This window comes from Salvelinus fontinalis, chromosome 35 (genome assembly GCF_029448725.1).
Source record: "Salvelinus fontinalis isolate EN_2023a chromosome 35, ASM2944872v1, whole genome shotgun sequence".
In the NCBI taxonomy this organism is placed as follows: domain Eukaryota; kingdom Metazoa; phylum Chordata; class Actinopteri; order Salmoniformes; family Salmonidae; genus Salvelinus; species Salvelinus fontinalis.
In genome coordinates, this window is record NC_074699.1 from 16,291,533 (window position 1) to 16,313,337 (window position 21,805).

The 21,805-nt window shown below is 41.9% G+C and overlaps 2 protein-coding genes across 2 annotated transcripts; one reads left to right on the forward strand and one right to left on the reverse strand.

Annotated features, from left to right (window-relative positions):
* Positions 1–1,032: 1,032 nt before the first annotated feature.
* Positions 1,033–17,499, reverse strand: LOC129834125 (dipeptidase 1-like). Its single transcript, XM_055898873.1, has 8 exons — positions 17,431–17,499; positions 8,012–8,191; positions 7,351–7,483; positions 6,884–7,034; positions 6,286–6,355; positions 5,615–5,811; positions 3,704–3,785; positions 1,033–1,050 (listed from the first exon to the last, which is right to left on the reverse strand). Exons 1-8 carry the CDS (start codon positions 17,497–17,499, stop codon positions 1,033–1,035), a joined length of 900 nt encoding a protein of 299 aa, XP_055754848.1.
* A 984-nt stretch (positions 17,500–18,483) lies between these two features.
* LOC129834977 (sulfotransferase 2B1-like) lies at positions 18,484–21,019 on the forward strand. The gene is made up of 6 exons (XM_055900337.1): positions 18,484–18,737; positions 19,100–19,308; positions 19,433–19,559; positions 19,741–19,838; positions 20,356–20,536; positions 20,691–21,019. The coding sequence occupies exons 1-6, from the start codon at positions 18,599–18,601 to the stop codon at positions 20,819–20,821; spliced, it is 885 nt and encodes a 294-aa protein (XP_055756312.1). The 5' UTR covers positions 18,484–18,598; the 3' UTR covers positions 20,822–21,019.
* Positions 21,020–21,805: the final 786 nt, after the last annotated feature.

Consider the following 21,805-nt stretch of genomic DNA (forward strand, 5'->3'; position numbering starts at 1 on the left):
GGTGCTGTTGTCTTATGTATTAAATGTACAAAATCCACCATTTGGCTTTCTCGACTGGGTGTTATGTTTGATTATCAACCAAGTCTGATTTTTGTATTTTGAAGAATTGGAAATGTTATGAGTGTAAAATAAGAATGGCCAGTTAGTCCAAACACACCATTGCCGAACAGCCTAATTCATGACGTCTTTTTGTACAGCATTCTCAAAATGATTGAGCCAGATGGGATAATAGACACTGTTGTTGAATGAAGCACACTGTTCTAGCCTAGCCTTTTTGTATATGTCAAAATGAAGTTAATTGTGCTCATTGGACAGTGTTCCATGAATGTTCTAGAGCTGTATAGGAACAGAGAAAGAAGAATGAAGTACAGCAGTTGTCTCAGCCAGGGCCTGAGAAAATCACATCTGGAACATTCTGTCAATCATTTAGGATGCTCACTGTTGTCTCTCATTCATGTCTCAACCATAAACCCTCCTCCGTAAGCTTTTCAGTCAGTTTAGTATTTCCTTTGTCACATGTCTCATGGTACAACACTAAAATAAAATCTAATGATTACACAATTTTCCTGATTATTTATTTACTGACGGCTACATTTAACCATTCAATTTAAACTCTACAATGTAAAGTAGCCTGGTCATGGATTTACTTGGTATAAGGTCAACAGTGATGTGTATAACACCATTTCAGAATAACTTACTGGTTTAGTAATGTTAACATTTCTATGTACAAATCCGTCAATCACAGTTCATGGACTCCATCACCAATAGAACTTGTGAAAGATGTGACCACAGAACTCAAGTAGTAAGGTGTTACTATGCCTTGGGCAGCCTACTGCCATAGACAAGGGGTGATAATAACAGCATGGTCTATTTAGAGGGGGCTTATAGAGACCAGGACAGCAGGCTGCTCAGTGTTAGTGCCAGGGCCAGAGAGCTGAGGGGGAGAACTGTCCCAGCACTGTCTGGGTTGGGACAGGGTAACCATAGCTGGTCCTGTAGTTGTTTTTCACTTCTTCATAATGGATGGGAAGATCATCTGGCTGCCTCTACCTGGAAGATAGTTCAGAGTCAGGGAGGGTAACAAAGCACTGGAACAAATACTGCATTAAAAATGCCTGTAATCTCTGTCTGTGCCACTGTATTTTGTATTGCATCAGCCCTTTTTAAATAGAAGAAAATCAAATTTATTTATAAAGCCCTTCTTACATCAGCTGATATCTCAAAGTGCTGTACAGAAACCCAGCCTAAAACCCCAGCAAGCAATGCAGGTGTAGAAGCACTGTGGCTAGGAAAAACTCCATAGAAAGGCCAAAACCTAGGAAGAAACCTAGAGAGGAACCAGGCTCTGAGGGGTGGCCAGTACTCTTCTGGCTGTGCCGAGTGGAGATTATAACAGAACATGGCCAAGATGTTCAAATGTTCATAGATGACCAGCAGGGTCAATTAATAATAATCACGGTAGTTGTCGAGGGTGCAGCAAGTCAGCACCTCAGATGTAAATGTCAGTTGGCTTTTCATAGCCGATAATTAAGAGTATCTCTACCGCTCCTGCGGCCTCTAGAGAGTTGAAAACAGCAGGTCTGGGACAGGTAGCACGTCCGGTGAACAGGTCAGGGTTCCATATCCGCAGGCAGAACAGTTGAAACTGGAGCAGCAGCACGGCTAGGTGGACTGGGGACAGCAAGGAGTCATCATGCCAGGTAGTCCCGAGGCATGGTCCTAGGGCTCAGGTCCTCCGAGAGAGAGAAAGAAAGAGAGAAAGAGAGAATTAGAGAGAGCATACTTAAATTCACACAGGACACCGGATAAGACAGGAGAAGTACCCCAGATATAACAAACTGACCCTAGCCCCCGACACATAAACTACTGCAGCATAAATACTGGAGGCTGAGACAGGAGGGGTCAGGAGACACTGTGGCCCCATCCGATGATACCCCCGGACAGGGCCAAACAGGAAGGATATAACCCCACCCACTTTGCCAAAGCACAGCTCCCACACCACTAGAGGGATAACTTCAACCACCAACTTACCATCCTGAGACAAGGCAGAGTATAGCCCACAAAGATCTCCGCCACGGCACAACCCAAGGGGGGGCCCCAACCCAGACAGGAAGATCACGTCAGTGACTCAACCCACTCAAGTGACGCACCCCTCCCAGGGACGGCATGAAAGAGCACCAGTAAGCCAGTGACTCAGCCCCTGTCATAGGGTTAGAGGCAGAGATTACCAGTGGAGAGAGGGGAACTAGCCAGGCAGAGACAGCAAGGGTGGTTCGTTGCTCTAGAGCCTTTCCGTTCACCTTCACACTCCTGGGCCAGACTACACTCAATCATATGACCCACGGGAGAGATGAGTCTTCAGTAAAGACTTAAAAGTTGAGACCGAGTCTGCGTCTCTCACGTGGGTAGGCAGACCATTCCATAAAAATGGAGCTCTATAGGCGAAAGCCCTGCCTCCGGCTGTTTGCTTTGAAATTCTATGGACAATTAGGAGGCCTGCGTCTTGTGACAGTAGCGTACGTGTAGGTATGTACGGCAGGACCAAATCGGAAAGATAGGTAGGAGCAAGCCCATGTAATGCTTTGTAGGTTAGCAGTAAAACCTTGAAATCAGCCCTTGCCTTAACAGGAAGCCAGTGTAGGGAGGCTAGCACTGGAGTAATATGATACATTGTTTGGGTTCTAGTCAGGATTCTAGCAGCCGTATTTAGCACTAACTGATGTTTATTTAGTGCTTTATCCGGGTAGCCGGAAAGTAGAGCATTGCAGTAGTCTAACCTAGAAGTAACAAATGCATGGATACATTTTTCTGCATCATTTTTGGACAGAAAGTTTCTGATTTTTGCAATGTTACGTAGATGGAAAAAAGCTGTCCTTGAAACAGTCTTGATATGTTCGTCAAAAGAGAGATCAGGGTCCAGAGTAACGCCAAGGTCCTTCACAGTTTTATTTGAGACGACTGTACAACCATCAAGATTAATTGTCAGATTCAACAGAAGATCTCTTTGTTTCTTGGGACCTACAACAAGCATCTGTTTTGTCCGAGTTTAAAAGTAGAACGTTTGCAGCCATCCACTTCCTTATGTCTGAAACACAGGCTCTAGCGAGGGCAATTTTGGGGCTTCACCATGTTTCATTGAAATGTACAGCTGTGTGTCATCCGCATAGCAGTGAAAGTTAACATTATGTTTTTCGAATGACATCCCCAAGAGATAAAATGTATAGTGAAAACAATAGTTGTCCTAAAACGGAACCTTGAGGAACACCGAAATGTACAGTTGATTTGTCAGGGGACAAACCATTCACAGAGACAAACTGATATCTTTCCGACAGATAAGATCTAAACCAGGCCAGAACTTGTCTGTGTAAACCAATTTGGGTTTCCAATCTCTCCAAAAGAATGTGGTGATCGATGGTATCAAAAGCAGCACTAAGGTCTAGGAGCACGAGAACAGATGCAGAGCCTCGGTCTGATGCCATTAAAAGGTCATTTACCACCTTCACGAGTGCAGTCTCAGTGCTATGATGGGGTCTAAAACCAGACTGAAGCATTTCGTATACATTGTTTGTCTTCAGGAAGGCAGTGAGTTGCTGTGCAACAGCTTTTTCTAAAAATGTTGAGAGGAGATCTATAAATCTATGGAGGCTTGTGTGTTGATATCAATCTTGTGGAAATAGTGTGTAACTTTTACTGTTGTACTCACATGCTCCACCTCTCTGAACACACTCAGCAGCTCTGCCACCAGAGCAGGGTCCTTAGACACATCCTCCAGAAACTCCGAGACCCTGACAGACAGCACAGGTAGAGAGGGGTGTGTTTGTGTCAAACTGAAGCCAATACAATGCAATTCTTCTGCACTCCTACCCCAGCAGAATGGGTTTCTTTCCACGTAAAACATTTATAAAATGTTTATAGCATTTATTTATTAAAAAAAATAATAATAAAATGTTTTACTACTACTACTACTCAGACATGACTTTTGACATTTAAAAAAAAAAATACTACTACTCAGACATTACTTGAAAAAATAAATGTATTACTACTCAGACATATTACTTTAGACTTTTTTACTGGTATATTACAATGAGCAACTTTAAAAAAAAATACACTTTGCTCAGTCAAGTTCACTGGTGTTTTATTGTAACTAGGTGAATAACTCCTAGGTCAATTCGCTCTACTCACCTGCCCAATCCATCATAATCCCCACCCAAAGAAATGATACTGTGTCCAGTCACGGTCTTTATGTGGTCAAAGTGATTGCATTCGGAAAATATTCAGACCCCTTCCCCTTTTCCACATTTTGTTACATTACAGCCTTATTCTAAAATTGATTTGAAAAAATGCTAATTTATACAAAATAAAAAACAGAAATACATTACTTACATAAGTATTCAGAATCTTTGCCCTCAGACTCGAAATTGAGTTCAGGTACATCCTATTTCCATTGAGATGTTTCTACAACTTGATTGAAGTCCACCTGTGATAAATGCAATTGATTGTGGACATGATTTGGAAAGGTACACACCTGTCTATATAAGGTCCCACAGTTGACAGTGCATGTCAGAGCAAAAACCAAGCCATAAGGCCGAAGGAATTGTCCGTAGAGCTCAGAGACAGGATTGTGTTGAGAAGGGCCTTGGTCAGGAAGGTGACCAAGAACCCAATGGTCACTCTGACAGAGCTCCAGAGTTCCTCTGTGGAGATGAGAGAACCTTCCAGAAGGACAACCATCTTTGCAGCACTCCACCAATCAGGTCTTTATGGTGGAGTGGCCAGACGGAAGCCCCTCCTCGGCAAAAGGCACATGAAACCCCACTAGGAATTTGCCAAAAGGCAACTAAAGGACTCAGACCATGAGAAACACGATTGAACTCTTTGGTGTTAATTCCAAGCGTCACGTCTGGAGGAAACCTGGCACCAACCTTACGGTGAAGCATGGTGGTGGCAGCATCATGCTGTGGGGATGTTTTTCAGGGGCAGGGACTGGGAGACTAGTCAGGAATGAGGCAAAGATGAACGGAGTAAAGTACAGAGAGATCCTTGATGAAAACCTGCTTTAGTTTGTGTCTGTTTTCCAAAGTATTGGAAAGATCTGATGGCTTTTCTAACTTCCTTTTGATATCATTATAGTTTTAATATCACCATAGACATTACCACTATTCTTTTGCAGTCTTATTGCTTACTTTTCTTTGTCTTTGCCTAAAACAACCTGTCTCAACCTTCCTCTTAGCCCTTTCTCATCCTCCCCTCAGCCTATATTCCCAGACACCTCCTTTTCACTCTTAAACCCCTTTTCTGTTCTCTGTCTGTTTTCTCAATCCATTTTCTTCCCCTTATCCCCCCTGTCACATACCTCTTCATCCTATCACATGTCCACTCACAACCACTCTCAGGTCCAATTCCTTTTTTAAACTCACCCTCCTCAGCATCCAATCCCCTTAATCTGCCTGCTCCCCTAGTACGTGTCCTCTCACTACCAGACTCCCAATTCTCTATTCCCTCGTCGCTCACCCTTCTCCCCTGACTCATCACCCTCCTCAGGGAAGGGATGATGTCCAAGGAGAATGAATGACTAAGTTCCTCATATGTATCCTGTAATCCACTATCCCCTTGCCCCTCTCCCCTTTCACTCACCACCTTCCTCGGGACGTCGTCAGGCACGTTCCTCTTGTGTGGGCACACAGCGTAGGCAGAGGAGTGGCTGAAGATGACTGGCGCTTTGGACAGGTCTAGAACCTGGTTCATCACTTTCTCTGACACGTGGGCCAAGTCAATCCACATCCCAATGCGGTTCATCTCAAATATCAGTTGCTGTCGGGTGAAAAACAATTATGAATGTTTCTGCCAGGACTGGGGGAAATGACCCTCTTACTGTGTCACCCTACTGGTGTTATAGAGACAATTATATGTGATTAATTCAGCCTATCAAACCTAATGGTATGGTTTGTAGCTTGGATAGTTTGTCAAGAGAATGTACATGTTTTCATCCAGTGTGTTTTATACAGGTGATAAAATACTGCTATAACATAAATGAAGGCAAGCTGTAGATGAAAATAAGTTTTTGAGGGTAACCCAATAGTTTCTGAGGAAATGCCCATTTGATTAAAGCATTTACTTGGAATACCTATGTTTATGACAGGCATTTACATCTGATTTCCAAGTAAACTCAAAAGCAGAAGTATTACAAGCCGCACCAAATAGTATAGTAGATTTGACCTATGATATAAGTGGGTATTTCAAAGGTGTGTGTGTGTGTGTGTGTGTGATTCAGTTTGATAGACAAACCTTTCCAAACTCAGAAAGTCCATTGTGCTGCGATGACTTGGCTCCCGAATCCACTAGCCAATTATCTGCCCTGAGGGGAAAACACACACAACCACAGTAAAACACCAGGCCCGCAACTGGAAGTGATCTTTCTCTTCCACTTTCCTATATCCTGCTAGTATGATATGAATCAGTGAGTGGCTGAGGGATTCTCTAGGCTCTGTCGTAGTCCAGGGCCATGGTTTGATTAGCAAGCCCATCTGTTTAGACCACTCTCTCAGAATATGATACCTCTGAAACAGGTGGCGACAGGAATCCCCTATTTTCCCCATCACAGAATTCAGTGAAATACAGTCTTTTTTTGTCTATTAATAAGCGGTTTCAGCTGTTACCTGTTGTGTCTCATTCATTTATATTCTTGTAATTTCTATCTTAGCTGTATGTGCTCTTTGAGAGAGCATCATATGGTGTGTAAAGCGTTGATATACTTAGGAATCTCAACTATAAAGTGCTACAAAAAAAATGTTGAGCACCTTGTCACTTATTAAGTATAATCTGTGGCACCTAGTCCCCAGACCAGGGTGGCCCTGTCGTCAGCAGGGTAGCAGAGCCTACTCACCATGGTGTGTTGCAGCTGTGGGTAAGGGTGAGGTAGCGGACCCCCGAGTGGTACTTGGTGCGCAGGGTGCCCAGGCTGCTGTCCAAAGAGTGTCCTCCTTCCACCCCGATCTGTCTGGCCGTCCTGTTCTGACTAAAGGCATCCATGATATCTGTGGTAAAATAAATGATTGATAATACAGGTGGGAAGTGAATACAACTTTGTTATCTATGGTGTTTCACAGTGGAGTATTCTAAAGGGATTTCACTCTCATAACCAAATGTATGTCTCCATTCAATCCGTATTGCGGAAGTTCAGCTCTACAGTGTGATTGAATTTCAGCGGAGACTGCATTCACGGTAAACGCTGCATATGTTTGGCTCAATCGGAAATTACCTTAAAATGTATATTGCGGAATCTATAACACTTCTGCTTTAGATATTGAATAGAGCCCTTACTGTATAACTTTTGATCACCTTTTTTGTCACCTTTGCTGCTGGTAGCAAACATGAAGGCTTCTGGGTATTTCATACACATTCTGTGGATGACGTCAATCTGCTGAAGAATTTGTCTGGCGGCATCTTTGTACTGAGTCTCACATGGTACATATGCTGCCCAGAACTGCAAGAGTACAATAAACATTTGATCAGTTTATTATTATTGTTATCATGTAATACAGAGTTCCCCAACTGGCAGTTTTATTTGTCCACCCCAAGTTTTCTGAGCAAATTTTTTTTAAATTGTTGGACATGAAAAACTGTAAAAGTACCATGAAATCAGCTCCAAGTGATTTTAATCTGGGAAATCTGTTCCCAAGTATTCCCACGCATAATAGAGAGAGGCATGTGATCATATACAGATGTAAGCAAGGTTTGAAATTATTATGTTTTAGTCAAATATTGTGTATTATATCTGGGCTTCTTGCAGTCAATTTGCAGTCTACAAATGATTTGTAATTATGTTCCGGACCCCCAACCATCTGCTCAAGAAAATAAATAGTCCCGCGGCTGAATCTAGTTGATGATCCCTGATGTAATACATGTACTATTATCAACCAACCTCACATATACCTTTTTGTGAGTCCTTGTCGGTTTTGTGTGTGTATGTGTGCGTTCGTGCGTGTGTGCGTGGGTGCATGCGTGTGTGTACCTGTGCTGCCTGTCGTCCCTCCCTGATCTTGGGGATGTTTGTGTGTGTGTTGTTGAGGGTGTACAGATCCACTGTATTCAGCTGGTTGTTAAACTTCATCCTCATCTGCCAGGGCAGGTCATCTTTGGTGTTCACTGTGTTCCCTTCCTCTGTCCCCAAAGTGTCTCTTTGTGGGTCAGGCTCAAATACAGAGAGAGTTTATTATACCTACTCAGTTCCTCTGTCATTATCCCTTTGGTTGTAAAGTAAACACATGAAGTTAAGCATACTGGTTAATGTCTAACGTTCAGTACACCTCCCTCAAGTTTGAAATCCATATGCAAGACAACCCCAGTAATGATATAGATGTGGATTAACGTTGGACACTGCCCGATACCCAATGATGGCATGACCACTCAAATAAGAAATTATATTAAAACGTGTTATAAATATATGTACAGTTGAAGTCGGAAGTTTACATACACTTATGTTGGAGTCATTAAAACTCGTTTTTCAACCACTCCACAAATGTCTTGTTAACAAACTATGGTTTTGGCAAGTCGGTTAGGACATCTACTTTGTGCATGACACAAGTAATTTTTACAACAATTGTTTACAGACAGATTATTTCACTTATAATTCACTGTATCACAATTCCAGTGGGTCAGAAGTTTACATACACTAAGTTGACTGTGCCTTTAAACAGCTTGGAAAATTCCAGAAAATGATGTCATGACATTAGAAGCTTCTGATAGGCTAATTGACATAATTTGAGTCAATTGGAGGTGTACCTGTGGATGTATTTCAAGGCCTACCTTCAAACTCAGTGCCTCTTTGCTTGACATCATGGAAAAATCAAAAGAAATCAGTCAAGACCTCAGAAAAAAAATGTAGACCCCCAAAAGTCTGGTTCATCCTTGGGAGCAATTTCCAAATGCCTGAAGGTATCACGTTCATCTGTACAAACAATAGTACGCAAGTATAAACACCATGGGAACACACAGCCGTCATACTGCTCAGGAAGGAGACGCGTTCTGTCTCCTAGAGATGAACGTACTTTGGTGCGAAAAGTGCAAATCAATCCCAGAACAACAGCAAAGGACCTTGTGAAGATGCTGGAGGAAACAGGTACAAAAGTATCTATATCCACAGTAAAACCAGTCCTATATCGATATAACCTGAAAGGCTGCTCAGCAAGGAAGAAGCCACTGCTCCAAAACCACCATAAAAGAGCCAGACTACGGTTTGCAACTGCACATGGGGACGATAAAGATCATACTTTTTGGAGAAATGTCCTCTTGTCTGATGAAACAAAAATATAACTGTTTGGCCCTAATGACCATTGCTATGTTTGGAGGAAAAAGTGGGAGGCTTACAAGCCGAAGAACACCATCTCAACCATGAAGCACGGGGTGGCAGCATCATGTTATGGGGGTGCTTTGCTGCAGGAGGGACTGGTGCACTTCACAAAATAGATGGCATCATAAGGAAGGAACATTATTTGGATATATTGAAGGAACATCTCAAGACATCAGTCAGGAAGTTAAAGCTTGGTCGCAAATGGGTCTTCCAAATGGACAATGATCCCAAGCACACTTCCAAAGTTGTGGCAAAATGGCTTAAGGACAACAAAGTCAAGGTATTGGAGTGGCCATCACAAAGCCCTGACCTCAATCCTATGGAAGATCTGTGGGCAGAACTGAAAAAGCGTGTGTGAGCAAAGAGGCCTACAAACCTGACTCAGTTACACCAGCTCTGTCAGGAGGAATTGGCCAAAATTCACCCAACTTATTGTGGGAAGCTTGTGGAAGGCTACCTGAAACGTTTGACTGAAGTTAAACAATTTAAAGGCAATGCTACCAAATACTAATTTAGTGTATGTAAACTGCTGACCCACTGGGAATGTGATGAAAAAAATAAAAGCTGAAAGAAATAATTCTCTCTACTATTATTCTGACATTTCACATTCTTAAAATAAAGTGGTGATCCTAACTGACCTAAGACAGGGAATTTGTACTAGGATTAAATGTCAGGAATTGTGAAAAACTGAGTTTAAATGTATTTGGCTAAGGTGTATGTAAACTTCCGACTTCAACTGTAGATAGCACCTCATCATCAATATGTGCTGAGGGTCGGAGTCTATCAGGGGTCAGGGGAAGTTTAATCAGATCTATCTAAAGGATTAACCTTTTCCTCTACTCGGATTGGAGTCACTGTTATATGCCTAAAAATATAAATACATCTATATTTGAATACTTGCATATGCCAGGTGTGATAGAACAATTACATATTTACCTGATTTGTTTGATATTAATAGTTAATTTAATAGATTATATACTCATAGATTATATACTCAACTAATAGTACGACATTTATGTTCTATTAAATGTCTGTGTGAACTGAGATGAACCTAAAAACCTACAGCTGGCATTCCATAGATAAGATGTGTTGGGTGTAACTGAGATAAAGAGAGCCTGGAGGAATAGAACAAACCCCTTATTGTGTCTAATCATTCTTACATCTGAGAAACAACACCAGAGGCAGATGGCAACAGGATGAACCCAAAGTGGCTTAAGGTGTCCCCCAATCTATATGGGAGGGGTGGAACCAGTCATGATTAAGCATCTTTAGTGTCAACTATATAAAAACCCCATGCGAGGGCATCTGGCTTGGTGAAGTTCAAATTATAATGTGGAATGTTTTGATAAAATGTTTGATAAATGAGGTAAACCGGTATGCACTGGGTTACTATTGTAAAGTGTTATTGTGAGTGTTTTGTTGGATTTTTTTGGGACCGTGTTACATAGTTAGATAGGAGACATGGGTACTCAGTAGGTTGTTTTGCACATTTGGATAGACGTAAGATAATCTATACCATAGTAATCGCAGTAGGCGATATCCCAGTGTGGATACAACACCCCGTTGTGGGACCACTAATTAGACAATATTTTGATAATGGTATGTTATTCCCTGTTCATATAGACAGGGTTTAAAATTTAAATAACAGCGCTAACCGGTTTTTCCTCTTCCTCTAAACGGGAGTCACTACCTGGATTTGTCCAACAGGATATGCTCATTTTAGTTTCTACAGATGGTGCTATGGAGATGGAAATGGTTATTTCTACCATGCTGACCAATTGGAGTAGTATTAACATGATGAGTTGTTTCATACTGATGAAAAATGTACTCTGATTTAGATTGCTGAGAATTTCTTAAAGATGTCTTTTTAAACCTTGGAATCTTTCTTTTAAATTGAGAGAAATCTCAAAATGGGAGAATGTGATAGAACAATTACATATTTACCTGATTTGTTTGATATTAATAGTTAATTTAATAGATGATATACTAATAGATGATATACTTAATTAACTAATATTACAACATTTATGTTCTATTAAATGTCTGTGTGAACTGAGATTAACCTAAAAACCTACAGCTGGCATTCCATAGATAAGATGTGTTGGGTGTAACTGAGATAAAGAGAGCCTGGAGGAATATAACAAAACCCTTATTGTGTCTAATCATTCTTGCATCTGAGAAACAACACCAGAGGCAGATGGCAACAGGATGAACCCAAAACTGCATTGTCTGTAAAGGTTAGGCTACTGGGCCCAAAGGTCTGTGACTGTTGGGTTGACCAGTCTCATTATTGCAGTAATTAATCGATATTAAATAAAGATATTAACTAAAGATGATTGTTTGAAGAAATGACAAAGTCTTTCTCAGTATGAATTTCTACGACACAAGGCAACAGGTACAGTAGCCTAGCGGTTAAGAGTGTTGGGCCAGTAACTGAAAGGTTGCTGGTTTGAATCCCTGAGCCAACTACGTGAAAATTCGGTCAATATGCACTTTAGCAAGGCACTTAACCCTAATTGGTCTAGATAAGGGCATCTGCTAAATTACAAAATAAATACAAAATAAACATAGGTAAAAATATAAATGTGATTGGCTCAGTGTTCTGTCACTCATGGGGACTCTATGTCACTGCCAAACCTAAGGGTAGAGCTCGAAAATTCAAGCCCCTTGGGTGCTGCCATAGAGTTACATTAGAATTGCCCATCCAAGAAGGCTCAAGGTCATTGGCCACAGATACAATTACGTCAAATCACGTTATATGTACAGTAGCTTTGATTGGACTGATTATGTCATCATCATACTTTCTAAATCTTAGCTAGCAGTCATCATGAATCAAGTCAACAATCTACTGGCAAATCCTTTTCAATCCTTGTCATTATGAAGAGAAATAATGTAGATAAATTATAGATTAAACATATCGGTGCTCATCGGCCATTGGACAAACATTACACAACAAGTTGGAAATCGCTAATTCAACAATTAGTGGTTTGGAAGGAATCAGTGACGAACTGCAAGCATTGCAAAGCAATCACTAGCCTGCTATTCAGTGGAATATGTGTGTGGTCCCAATTCTGGGTTTAATGGCTTTTCCAAGCTTAAAATTATAAACATTCAGCATTGGCCATGCTGTCAATCCAGCATGATTTCTGCCGCACTCAAAACAAACTGTTAACTCAGAACTGGGAAATCTGACTTCAGTGAGTTCAAGACAACTGCGAAGTTGGTAAAAAAACGAGCTCTGACTGGGAAAATACATTTTAACGGTCATCCAACTCGGAATTGTAAGTCGGGAACTCGGGCTTCTTTCTAGAGCTACGACCTGAAGATCACTGACGTAATCATGATTGGACCGTGTTTTTTCTCAGTTCCCATTTATCTTGAAAGCAGCATAAATCCAGAGAATGACAGATTTTGATGACAAAATTTGCCCACAAAGGACTGCCGCACCACCTTCCTGTTCAAGTGAGGACAGCACAACAAGAGTCCAAAAATGTCTTGTACGCTGCTGCATAAATGATGTAATATGCCAGGGAAGATATGTATACTGTAGCTAAGAAAGTAATACTAAGTATATGTTGTGCAGTAAGCTGTTAGTAGCCCATGTGACTCACCCTAATAATTTGGCCTATTTTCCCCTCTTAATTTTGCCTACTGTTCTGACTTGATGGTGCACATGTAGCCTATAACTTGTTTTAGAGAAATGTAATCATTGAAATATTGTAAGAGCTTCCATTGTCTGCTTATATGCCCCCTTTATTTATCCTACGGTTCTGACTTGGTGTACAGGGAGAATACTCTAAGAACGGCCCATGTTCTGAATTCTGTTGCCTTACATTTTCAAAAGTGCTGAACAAATAGTTATGTAGACTACGTCTGTCCTAGCTCACTCATTAATGTTTTAATCGAAATTACTGATGACCTCTTATACACTTGTCTTCCTCTTATGCCATAGTTTGTACATCTCAATTGTCAGTAGAAACCACATTTGTTTAAGCAAGTCAGCCATATCAGCTATGTTTTTTTAAAAGGCTGAATGAACTGTTTCGCTGCCAGACAACGCTCCGCTGATATCCAGGTGTAGCAGTGGTAATGTGTTGGGACTGCTGTTGGGACTCTGCTGTTGGGGCAGCTTTATGTAGCCCCTAACAGTTTGTGGTCAAACTTTGTCACCGTTAAAGTGCAATTAATGTACTGTTTAGTGTTGTGTTGTGTAGTGGCTTTGCTGGCCTGCATCCCCCAACATGTTTTTTTGTTTGCCTCACCAAGATTTACACTATAGCTGACTATATGACTATAGCTGTAGGATCTTCATTTAACCACCCTGTTGTTGCAGGAAATGTCCAGCACAGCAGGAAATTCAAACTTCTACTGTATTCAAGGTTTAAAAAGGCTTATAAAGTTTTTAATTTCCACTTAAAAATGTCAGACTTGATTTGTCCTTACTAAAACTTTATCAACCCCTACAAAAATGTCCATAAATTATAGTCCATACAATAATTCACATTTCCTGTTGCTGCAGGATTATTTTCCTACTGTGAGAAACTGGTCACATTAAGATCCTTTATCTGTACCTTATAGCAAGTCCCTTGTGGATCCTTGGCTGTGTAAGTGCCCATCTAGACCACCCGTGTTCACAGATGATTGTGGCCCGTGTTGAGCAGAGTGGTCTGTGTACGTCCATGTTTCTGGAGCCCCACTCTGAATTAAGGCATAATGAACGGTTGACTCAGCTAATCCAGGCTTTTCCGTGGTATTTTCGAGACCTTTTCTCTCATCCTCTCACTGTTCTACATTGTTAGGCCTATATGGGATCTGGAAGATTGGGGGTTCAGGTCAGGAACATTCAGACATGTTGAGTTTACACCTGGAAACTTTTGCTGCTAAATAGCACATGATACATTACAGGTATTACTAATAATCCTAAATGGTAAGCCTTAGACAAGTAAGCCTTATCCAAGCCAGAACGACACATAGGGGCAGGAGCAAGAACACCCCATGGACATGACACTAGTCGGTCGCAGGACCTCAACCCCAATCCATTTCCTTAATGCAGAGTGCCAAGCAGAGAGGCATGAGGCTCAATCCCTGGTATGACTCGACCAGAGATGGAACCCCCAATCTTCCAATCTCAGTGCAGACACTAAACACAAGGCCACGGTGTTGGTTTATTCATTTATGACTGAATTAATCGTTTTATGGGTACCATTAGCTTATCTTCCTGACTATTGTGAGGACCATCCCATAGCTTCAATACCATACAACACTCATTTCCATGGCCTCCAACTGCTATTAAATGTTAGTAAAATGCTAGTAAAACTAAGTGCATGCTCTTCAACCGATTGCTGCCCGCACCCTCCCGCCCGACTAGCATCACTACTCTGGACGGTTCTGACCTAGAATATGTGGACAACTACAAATACCTAGGCGTCTGGTTAGACTGTAAACTCTCCTTCCAGACTCACATTAAGCATCTCCAATCCAAAATTAAATCTAGAATCGGCTTCCTATTTTGCAACAAAGCATCCTTCACTCATGCTGCCAAACATACCCTCGTAAAACTGACTATCCTACCAATCCTTGACTTCGGAGATGTCATTTACAAAATATCCCCAAACACTCTACTCAGCAAACTGGATGTAGTCTATCACAGTGCCATCCGTTTTGTCACCAAAGCCCCATATACTACCCACCACTGCGACCTGTATGCTCTCGTTGGCTGGCCCTCACTACATATTCGTCGCCAAACCCACTGGCTCCAGGTCATCTATAAGTCTTTGCTAGATAAAGCCCCGCCTTATCTCAGCTCACTGGTCACCACAGCAACACCCACCCGTAGTACACGCTCCAGCAGGTATATTTCACTGGTCATACCCAAAGCCAACACTTTCTTTGGGCGCCTTTCCTTCCAGTTCTCTACTGCCAATGACTGGAATGAATTGCAAAAATCACTGAAGCTGCACATACAGGCTACAAACGTATAACATAGACAATTACCCACATCACATGAAAGCCTATGGCTACCCTAAATATGGCTCCCAATCAGAGACAACAGAAATCAGCTGTCTCTAATTGGGAACTCATTCAGGCAACCATAGACTCTCCTAGACAACTAAACCAACATAGACAACGCTAGACACATGCACTCAACACAATCCCATACACTACACCCAACACCCCCTTTACCATATAATCACCCAAAACCAACAAAACACAAACATTCCCCATGTCACACACTGACCTAACTAAAATAATAAAGAAAAACAAAGAATACTAAGGCCAGGGCGTGACAGTAAGTGTCCGTAAGACACAGACACTTTTTTTTGTTTTGGGGGGTAGGCCTCTGTTTTGCAGGATATTGTAAAGAGAGAGAGAGCCTTGAGCGCAGCCGCATAGCCATTTATGAACACACACCCCACCCCTTTTTCTTTGTTTTGAAACACACCCACATCCACTACCGCACACGCATGCACACACGCGCGCACATGGCTTTTTCCGCAAGTTTTTTTCTCCGGGGGCATGCTTGGTGATAGATGGAAAGGACATATTCCTATCGTTAAAAGGTGAGATACAATTTTAAAACCATTTATTTAATTCAAAATATTTAGTACATACAGTTTATAGCCGTTCATAATTAATGTCTTTTACTATGCCTTTCTTATCAAAGCTCCGTAAGTTTTCCCTCCATGGCTAGATAATCCGTCCGGCATGTAAATCCTGGGTATGCCCACAGCATTAATGAATAAGATGGGTAGAAAATGAATCTGTTTAAGTCATAAGTAAAGGCCTTTCATAAAGAGGCTGTCATGATTGACTGTGGCCCATATTTAACACGTATTGCTTTTTACCTAAGTTTTTTGTTGTACATTGAATATCCAATAGCAGATTTGTGTAGCATGCATCTCCACTATATCTGTCATGTTACTGTGGTCTTTTAAAAGTCAATAAACATGTGTGTAAAATGTACACTTTTGTTTCACTGTTGATTTGTTTAAGCCCACCTAGAAACACCTGATTTATCCCACAGCATTAATGAATAAGATGTGTAGAAAATGATACTGTTTAAGTCATAAGTAAAGGCCTTTCCTAAAGAGGCTGTCATGATTGACTGTGGCCCATATTTAACACGTATTGCTTGTTACAAAAGACCACTGTTGTACAGTGAATATCCATTTATCCCTGTTACACCTTTATGTGTTGGCTCTCTATGTCGGTACATAGTGTGAAATGCGGTTTCACTAAAGTTATTATACTCTAAACCTAAACCTGAAATGACCTTTAGGATCTTTCTTTGGGGTTCTAATCTCCCCGGTGTACATGCACCGAACAACCATAGGCTGGAGCCACCTGGAAGCTCGGTGCATGTACATATAAAGACAACTAAATAGGAAACTCAACAGTGTGTTAGGCCTAGAAACATTATTTAGATGGCTGTTTTACTGTTGTTGAAAGCTTGAAATGTACATAATGCGAAGGGACCTTGTTTCTAACACACACACACACACACACACACACACACACACACACACACACACACACACACCCACGAGCGCACATATAATCCGTCGGGCCTTTAGGTTCTGGCTATGTCTCAAGGACAGCCGCGGCCAGCGCTGTAATTGTTCACGATTTTGGAAAAGACTGTCCAGCTTATTCATAAGTGTTATGAAAATTGGATAATCCACCCATTTAAAACTAAACACAGGAATAAAAAAGTTTACATCTTTGCATGCTGTGGAAGATACAGGAGAATTGACAGACTTTAGCACCATCATAAAGTTCACAGGCTAAAATTGTCACTTTGGCGTCAGGGCTATAGGCCATTGAAGCGATTCTTAGGGCCTTCAAATCACTGCGGTCGCAGACCTGTTCTTCCAACGCATATCCGGGCACATTTGTACCACTCAGGGCCTGTTCAATTTTACAGAGCGCCAGCCTAATCTTTAGCCATTCTCTCATCCGCAGAGCAGGAGAAAAACTCCCAGGTTTTGCCTGATAAAGGGGTTCTGGGCCACTGTCTGTGAATATCTTTACTGTAGAATCCTCCGGCTGGAATATGTATGACACATGTCCCTCACTCGTACCCAAAAATCCTTTAAAACATTCTGGAGCTTCACACAGAACTTCCTCAATGCTTTGGTCACTGGGTTCATGACAAGACGCGCATAACATGCCAAAAATTGGCATAGGTGTCATTTTTGTTTAATATTCCGGGGGTTATCATGTACAGTCTTACACATGTATTGTTCTGGGGCTTTATAAGGCGTCTGCAAAGCCCAATACCCCAGGACATTCGTGTTTCATAGACAACAACCCGGAGGGCAATAAAATAGGCCTTACTCTTTGAAATGCTTACTCTTTGAAATGTCCCCCCACCCCGTTCAACCTGGACACTAGACATCAAACATCATGACAACTTCAAAAACATCATCAAACTCTTTTCACACTCTAAGCCGTGAGAACCAGGAACAGGATGCCCAAACACACGGTTACTTCCCCCCCCCCGCCCCACCAGGATGTCCTGACCGGAAGCCCAAATATGGGCATGCACACGTCAGCAGGACATAGGGTCATAAATCAACATTTTGACGTGTGACATCTACTTTATTCTCTCTGACCTTTAACCATGTTTTGAGGCTATACAGTGTTTGTTTACAATTACATTGTTCACAATCATTGGAATAAATCAAGCTTGTATTTTGGGTTCTGATGGAGTAGGACAGTTGAACTAAGCTCATGAGACATTTATAAAGTTATATTCCTTAAGCATCAATGAGTATATCATTAATTTATAAGTCCAAAAATGGATGTATCAACTAAGGATTCCAGCTTTTTTACGACCCAGACCAACAGGCTCAGAGACAGTTTTTATGTACAGGCAGTGCGGATCACTTTACTCAGCCCCAACTTCATCTGTACAAAAGAAAATGATCTCTATACAAATGGTAATTCCCATAGCTACAGTACCTACCATACATTTCCCCCTGGGAAATCCCCCTCCATCCAGACAACGTTAAACGGTTTCTACAGCTACAGCTACACCCACTCAGCTTTCCTCCAATGAGTTCCTCTTACAGTTCCTGTTGTATCTTACTGCTTCGCTATTTAAGGTCTGTAGCAAGCCAGATCATCTCATACTTCCTCACAGATAGTCAGTCAGACAAACAGACAGAGAGACAGGCACAGGCAGACCAAAAGGTAGACCGTCAGTTAAGTAGACAAGCAGTCAGACAGGCAGGCAGACAGACAGACATGGCCAGGCTGGACGTGACAGAGACCTTCCATCACATCTCATTCCCTGGGCACATTCACACCCAGGACTCCCTGAACTATGCCCGCCACTTCAAGTTCCAGGACAGGGACACCGTCATCGCCACCTACCCCAAATCAGGTAAGGACGGGACAGCTCTGTCACACCTCTGCTCTGTGTCACAACACATTAGACATGCTGCAACACTAGCCAACTATAGTACTTCTCCCTCTTTCACACACTTTGCAGTTGAAGAAAACGGTCAGGGCTTTAATAACTGTACATGTACAGACTACAGTAGGTTATTGTATTGTCACGGTTGGTTTTACTTGTCATTAATGAATTGTTTTCAACATCCACTTCTCTCAGACCACCTGTCTTTATGGAAGTAGTGGTTTAGGGAGGGATTCAATGAAGACAGAGGTATTAGATGTACAGTTCTCTCTTATCTCTCTCTCTCTTTAACTCTCTTCTTTCTTTCCCTCTGTGATCTCTGGTTAAAGGGACTACCTGGATGCAGGAGATTGTCACTCTTGTGAAAAACAGAGGGGACCCACAACTCTCCAAAACTGTTCCCAACTGGGCCCGAGCCCCCTGGCTGGAACAGTATTACAGTGCAAAGTTGCTGGAGGCCACCCAAGGGCCCCGAATCATCACCACTCACCTGCCCTACAACCTGCTGGCTTCTGCACTCCAGGGCTCCAAAGCTAAGGTAGGATGTGGTTATGTTGAAGAGACTATTCTCAATGCTGTGAGACATTTCCTTTTTTTCTAAATCAACTCTATGGAAATAATATATTGATAGCAAGTGACACTATCTCTACCCTGTCTCTTAGGTCATCTATGTAACCAGAAACCCCAAAGATGTTGTTGTGTCATATTACCACTTCCATAAAATGGCCAAATTCCTCCCAGAACCCAACTCATTTGATGAGTTTCTGGATAGTTTTCTGGAGGGATCAGGTGAGTTGACACTAATGATTTGTACCTCAAGCAATTCTGGGATGTAATCCTCCTGTTAACAGTCAGATCTTTGCTTTATCTTGGCCAGGTCGCAATTGTAAATGAGAACGTGTTCTCAATTTGCCTACCTGGTTAAATAAAGGTGAAATAAAATCTAATCCAACGTTTACCCTTTTTACAGTGAGTTATGGGTCGTGGTTCGATCATGTGAAAGGCTGGACGAGACAAGCAGAAGTCTTGGCAAATGTTCTTTATATCTCTTATGAGGAGATGTGGCTGGTAGGAGAACTCTTGTCTATCACTGTCTGCTATTTATTGTAGTTGTCATAAATTGCAAACACCCCATTACATTCTCTCTTCCTCATGGCAGTTGTGTCACCCCTAACCATATTGTAGACATGTCCATTTATGGGCATCAAAACACAACACTTGTATCACAGCAGTTCTATTACAGTCTCATGAGTCTCTGAGGTTGTGTCAACTACAGAAATAGGCTATCCTTCAGACATGAAAATATTAGTCATAGATTATAAATAGACCTTTGTGAGATGCTATTTTAAGTGACATTATGATTTATTCTTGGCGAACAGGTGCACATAAAATACCACATGAACATTGTTTTAGGAAAAATAATTGCTTGCATTACAGATATTCACTGTATCTGACCTAATGAGTGTTTGATCTCTTAGTATGCCACAAATGTTGTTGATAGACTAGACATAGAAGATCAATTCAGCCTCTTGTGAAAACAACCCTCTTTGTCCGTATCTATAATAAGAGCATTGACTTTTCTCAGGACCTGCGAGGCTCGATGGAGAAGATCAGCACTTTCCTGCAGTGCCCCCTAGTGGGCGAGGAGTTAACCAGCTCCATGAGACACTGCAGCTTTAGCAGCATGAGAGACAACGCCATGGTGAACTACACCCTAGTCCCACAGGAGATCATGGACCACAGCAAAGGCAAATTCATGCGGAAAGGTGAGGCTCCATTGCTCAACAGGAGTACAATCCTGACTAGAGATATGTGTCAGTCAGTGCCAGAAGGATAGAACAGTACCGCAGGCCTCCCCTGCACTCACAGTGCTGTGAAGAGAGATGGGCCATAATAATGAAGACCTTGTTCTGTTTGCAGGTAAAATTGGTGACTGGAGAAACACTTTCACAGAGGACCAGATTTGTCTTTTCGACACCGTCTACTGCTACCAGATGCAAGACTGTCCTCAGACCTTTTTGTGGGAGTGTCCTGAGGGGGAGGAGGAGTAGGAGGAGTAGGAGGACAGGCCTCTGGGGATCAGGGGAGGGCCCTTATCCTCCATGCCGCCGGAGATTGATGGATACGGTTCATACAAGTCCTGGGATTCTCCCACGGATGTTCTCCGTGTTTTTGTGAATGTAAATGTAATGTACATAAGCTAATATAGTAAAATAATATAATAAAACTGATACGCTAATATAAACAAATATTGTGTGTGACCTATTTGTTGTTGTAGTTAGGTTTTTCCACCTCTAAAGAAATCTAAATGTTACAGTTAACTGAATGAGAGTGAAGTTTCTCCTGCATCTTGGCTTGTGCTGCAATAGCTAGATGAATAAACCATGTCTCCTCCCTAGCTAGCGCTGTCAGCCGGTCCCTCTCATTAGCCTGCTGATGGGATCCGAGAGGGACACATTTAACTCCCTGACATTGACACATTGGAAATCCTCCCAGTGTGTGGCAGTGCATCAAGCAGAAGGGCTCATATATTAACTCCAGAAAGGCTGATGTGTACATAAAAAGCTGTTACGTCAGTCACATAGCTTGACTCCGAACAACCTGGATTTCCCATATACGTTTCCCATATACGTCTTGTACTTCCATCAGTACGGTTGTTGGAAAACGATGTGACAGATGCTAACAAATAGGCGGATATCATCGTTAGGCCTACCTAATCCCAGATTCTATTGGGCTGCTCATCTAAAATAATGTGAAGGATGGTGAGTTGTGTATTGAAAGCATTTGTGACAGTAAGGATCCATCCACCAGAGACTGTGGTCATGTGACTTTATCATAGTGCTCCGGTTGTCTCATTGATGCTGCTAAAATATACAACCACATACAGTATGTCCACCTAATGCGTGTCATGTTATTCAGTCTGGGTTGGTTGTTGAAGTTGTCTTTGCGGGGCTTGTGTGTCATGGGTCTTGTGTTCAGCTGTCAGTGACGTCAGGGTTCACCACTGGATTCCATTACAAAGTGGTGTGCCAGAG